At 42.5% G+C, this 5,631-nt stretch overlaps 1 protein-coding gene across 1 annotated transcript; it reads right to left on the reverse strand.

The window, feature by feature from the left end:
- Positions 1–307: 307 nt before the first annotated feature.
- On the reverse strand, positions 308–4,539 carry TYW2 (tRNA wybutosine-synthesizing protein 2). Its single transcript, XM_012788173.3, has one exon. The coding sequence runs from the start codon at positions 4,434–4,436 to the stop codon at positions 3,117–3,119; it is 1,320 nt and encodes a 439-aa protein (XP_012643627.2). The 5' UTR covers positions 4,437–4,539; the 3' UTR covers positions 308–3,116.
- Positions 4,540–5,631: the final 1,092 nt, after the last annotated feature.

Below are 5,631 nucleotides of genomic sequence, written 5' to 3' on the forward strand. Positions count from 1 at the left end.
AACCCGGCATAAATTCCTATTGCACCAAGAACCTCTCCTCCCAGAATTTACTAGAATGTGGGTTGTTATATGAAATGTTATATGTGTTGTGTTATTATTTGATTAATGTCTATCCCCCTCGTTAGAGTATAAGGTCCATAGGGTCTGGGATTGGGTCTGGTTTTGTTTGCTATTCTATTCCCAGTGTTTACCACAGTGTCTGACATATTGTTTGAGCCCCAAAACACTTATGAAATGGAGAAAAGAGAGGGAAAGGAAAAGAGAAGGAAAAGTATAAAGACAGACATTGGAGTCATGGATAAAATAGTTCAAGGCTGAATGAGTTTTTATTTCCACAGCATCTTCACTAGATGGCAGCATTAACAACAGTTGAAACATCTGCAAAAGAACTTCGATTTTAAAATGGTCTATTTTGGGTAGTGAGAGCTCTGTGAGCATTCCCACTCTGCTACTATTTGTATTTATCTACCTCTATCATGTATGTCTAATTCATCTGGTTAATCCACTATTCAGAATATCAGGTAGAAATATTTCTTGCTTGTAAATTTAAAAAAAATCCCCACAGTGACTTAAATAGATTTTGGGTTTTTTTGTTTTGTTTTGTTTTTGGAGTGGGGAAGCACTGGTTGTAGGGGGTTTTTTTGTTTGTTTTTTGTTTTTCTTCATATGACAAGTTCAGAGATAGATATTTTAGGGCTGGTGTCGTTGATCAAGTATCTCCTTAAGAAGTCAGAGTCCTACAATTCTGTTCTGCCAGCGTTAGCATGCCTGGGAGAGATGGCTGTTCCATCTCCAGGATCAGAGTTCTCCCAGGGACCCTGGGGCTTTGTTAACTCATTTGAACCTAACCACTACCCTACAGGACACGTACAATTGTTAACCCCTATTTAAGAGATGAAGAAACTAAATCTTGAGAGATTCATGACTTGCCTGGGGTCACACAGAAAGTAAAGGAGCCAGGCGTTGAATGAATGTAACCTAAATTTATGAAGGCAAAGCCCACGTCAATCTTTCACCACTGCACACTCAGGGCCTAATATGCAGATCAGGCATATAGATTTAGATATAAAGATTTATAGATTTATATATAAAGATTTATAGATTTAGATATAAAGTAGGAGTTCAACAACCATTAGTTGAATAAATTCAACCAGCTATACCTGACATCAGCTTTCTGTCCACAGCTAATGGCAAAAAGACAACTCCTCAGGCCCGAGACTCTCTGACTCATCTTTCCCATTGCTTCTCCTCTGTATTCCTCCCCATATTGGCTCAAGCCTCAGGTTGGCATCTTTAGCATTTCAGTTAGAGGAGAGCATCCATGGCACACAGTGAGAAGAAACCCACTATGTAAAAGAAAAGATATTACGGTAAATACAGAAAGGCCACTCTGTGAGATGGGAATGGAAGCAAGTAGGCAGCTTTCTGTTGTGGAATCACATGACAGCTGACATTTCCCTGGGGGCTTACTGTATACAAGACCCTGTGCTTTTTAATCCTTATCAATCCTCTTCTTCAATACATCTCTCACTGCTTCCTCTGTTCCAAACTAATGTAACAATGACAATGCCCCATTTTCTGAGTATTCAAACTTTTGCATCTGTTTTTCTCTTCAACTACCTGGACACCACCCACCAAAATCTTACCCAGTTTTCAAGAGCCAATTCAAACACTACCTCTCTGAAAATTTCCCCATTCAATTCTCAGAACTCTTCTTTCCCACCTTTGAACTCCTACAACATGTTGTGACTCATATGGCACTTATTATATTCCAAGTTTTTGAGTACTACTGCTCCTCAGAGACAAGAACTTTATCTGATAGGTAATTGTGTTTCCTGCCACTCTTGTATATAGTACGCTCTTAATATTTGCTGGATAATATAAACAGCACCTTACTCTGTCCTTGTTGCCACTGCTGCAAGAGAAAGACAAGCAGCCCTGCCCAACTCCAGCCAGCCAAATGTCAGGTACATATCATAATCCTGATAAAACCACACTTTTCTGTATTTCTTTCATTAAGCAGACAAGATCAGATGGTTTCAAAACACACCAAAACTCTGATTGATTCTCAATTAATTAGACATCCTAATGGCAAACCATGGTGATGGCAGACAGCCATAAAATAATGTGAGGCTGGAAAAATTCTGCAGAATATTTCATTACCTATTGCTTCTTATGTTGTCCCTGATGTCAGCTAGAGAAGGAAGATGAAGAGGGACTTTGAGGCCTATAAAAGTCTAAGATTTTAATCAGAATTTTAAAAAAAATAGCTAGTAATTGGCAGCCATTGCACAAGCTTAAGGCTAGAAATCTAGATTCCCTATCATTTAGAGCAGTGACACTGAACACTTTTTCTACCACAATCAACCTAATATATAAGATATCCCCACATACTCATTTAGGAATGCTAAAGTAGAATAGAGGTAACATGCTCGAGTACATTTCTGTCCCCTTTTCTCCCTAATTTAGTCAGTCATAATACAAAGCACCATCATATTAATGACTTGATTTGGTTTCTATTGCTTGGTTCTGTTGATTTTATTCCTCCAATCCATTCACCTCCCACTGCCACCACCCTAGTCCAAGCCATCATCACCTCACACCTGGACAACCACAGAAGCCTCCTCACCAATCTCCCTGTTTCCATCTTGGCCCTCCTCCAGGTTATTTTCCATATTGTAGCAGGAGTGATTTTGGAAACAGTACTGTGTCTTTCACTCTAAAATAACCAATGCCCTGCGTACAACTGCTTATTAGACAATAGCCATGTGAGACAGTTCAAAGATACCTTCATTTTGCAAATAAGGAAATCCAAGACCGAAGAATATTGAAACCTTGTACCCAAGGTCAGAACTGAGGTCACAATTCAGAATTCATAATTGCACAGATAAGCCTCATTTCAACGGGCCATGCTGCTTCTCCCATATATGTAGCTCATTCTCACTGTGATCACTGGAAGACAAATGAAATGATTTGGACTGGTCTAGAGCTTGCTTTCAGGGCTACAAAATATTAAAATAGATCACCAGGAGACAAAAGGGGTGAGAACTCAACCTGAGCTGATGCATTAAGGGCCACTCACACCTGGATCCCTTGTGTCCCAGGATCCACATTCTCTAGCCTACTAAATGACAGGGGCGGCATTCCAGATCCAGGACAATGTGATCCACATGGGGAGCATAGGATTTCACTGGTTGGATGTGCAGGATTCGTGTCTTCCATGGTTTCCCATGCACCTGCTGAAGAAGATAGGCAATTCGAGTTTCTGCAGATTCTGCCCACCTTTGCCACTCTGGCCTGGTGGCTGGTGACAGCATTTTTCTCCTGGAATCCCTAGTATCTCCATTTTTGCACTGGTTGGTGATAATTTGCTGAGGATAAAGCCAATACTCTTTCTCTGTTCTGCTGCTTCCAGAAGACTGGAGAGTCTCCCCTGGGAAAGATTCCACATTTTGGTGGATATGCAGAATACCCCCAGCATCCTGTCGCAGCACTTGGCAGGCAATGGGCCAACCTTCTTCAGAGCTGGGAATCAGCCCCAGGATCACCCTATCTGCAACATTTGAGAGCTTCAGTTTCCTGTTATCCCCAAAATGAATTTGGCACCGATCTGCTACTCCATTGATCTCAAGGTTATTTCTCAGAGCAGCTACAGCATGGGGGTTCCACTCACAGGCATGAAGGAAGGCAGCACCAGCATGAACCAGGAAGGGCAATGTGAAATAACCAATCCCTGCATAGAGATCCACCAGCACTTCTCCAGCACAGGACAGCGATGCCACTCGCAGCTTCTCTGTGATGTTTCCGAAGGAGAACATACACTGGGTCACGTCAAACTTATACCGGATACCATTATCCACATGCTCTACCCAGCCATGGTCGCCCAGCAGCAGAGTTACTACCGGAGTTCGAGTGCCATCCGGTGATACCCGCCCTCGTTTTGCCAAACGCTGGACACCAAGTGCAGAGGCAACAGTCTCCCAGAGTTCTGGTTCCAGACTTTTCCATTGCTTGTCTTGAAAACAGTCTTCACTCAGCAACAAGAGGTCCCCATGCCGTTGCCAAGACCGGGGCAAATCAGCCTCCAACTCAGCGGACCACTTGACTCCCCGACCCTCTACCCAGCGACTCACCTCAAGACACAATCTTTGCGCAGGTGAAACACCCTGGACCTTCTTTGAAGGAACAGGATCCAGAAGCTGCGTCAGCACACAGGTGCTGCCTGGGGCCACGCGACTGCTCAGCTCCCGCAGGTGCTGCTCGGGGAGGGTCTCCCCCAGCACCGGTATCGCCACGGTGCCATCCGGCATCTTTTGCACACGGTGCTGTCTATCCAGGAGTTTCTGCTTCTCCAGATATTCCCTACATCGCTGAGTAAACCGAGATTCAGTCACAACTGCGACAACAGGCACGGACTTCCCACTTTCTCTCTCCATGTCGCGAGCATCCACATTCTCTCCGATTCCCTCAGCAAGACTACTCCTTAGAGTCAGTTCTCAGAGCTTGTAACACTAACGCATGCACGCCTGGGACAGCGCCGGAAGTGACGCCAAACTAACAGGCCGGAACTAAATGTACTGATGCAATTGTTGGCGAATGGCGTCGCCGTTGCCATGGTGAAGCCGCTGCCGCCATCTTTATTGTGGTCGACCATTACTTTCTTCAGCCTAGGAGGAATTTGACGATAACAAGGAATTCTATGGGCTAAAAGACTTCAATTTAGTCGGTATCCTCCAAAAGTGTCCGAGTTTCTTCTATGATGCACGTAAATCCAAAGAAACAAGTGAACATAAATAAGGGTCTGCATTTGGAGAAAGACTTGCAGTTTCTTCTCGTGCTGCTCCTGAATCCAAAGAAGGAAACGCATGAATCTAAAGAAAGAAATGAACATGAAATGATGGTTTGAATTTGGAGAAAGGCTTCTCATAGCCTAATGCTGCCGTCCATCTCAGCAACCACCTTATTTGCTCAAAGTGAAGAGTCAGATATAACTTCTTCATTCTTTTTTCTTGCAAAGGTACCATCACCATCTCATTGTCCTGAGGTCCAAGAAACAAGTGCTTGAAAATAAGAAGGATCTGAGCAAGTAAATCATACCACCTTTCAAAACTGGAATTTTCACTTATAACATGTGAATTACCTTAATCTTCAGAGGATTGCTATTGTAATTAGAGATGTTATCTATACAGTATTTTTAGACAATGACTAAAGAGTAGATACTGAAAAGGATATATTATAAAGTAACAAGTTGAGTTGGTTAGGTGGCAGATAATGAATATTTGTTGAAATGCTTTGATGTCTAGAGAAGACAATGAGGCATTCCCTACAGGTAAATTCAAATAATTGAAAATAAGAACTTTAACAAGCCCTATCCCTTCTACTTACCTCCCACCATTCTACAGATTAGGATATTGAGACCCAGAAATGTTAACATGAATTGAAGTTTCCAATTGTTTTCAGGTCAATACAAGGCTCTGATTAAAATTCTTGTTCCTTGACACCTATTTTCAGTATCAGTCAGAGTTGTTATTGTTGTTTTTCAGTCCCATCTCTACATTTAAAACTCAGATACCATGGAGAAAACATCAACACAACTAGTATTGAAGACCCGATAGATCACTCATATACCCT

Source organism: Microcebus murinus, chromosome 7 (genome assembly GCF_040939455.1).
Source record: "Microcebus murinus isolate Inina chromosome 7, M.murinus_Inina_mat1.0, whole genome shotgun sequence".
Classification (NCBI taxonomy): Eukaryota; Metazoa; Chordata; class Mammalia; order Primates; family Cheirogaleidae; genus Microcebus; species Microcebus murinus.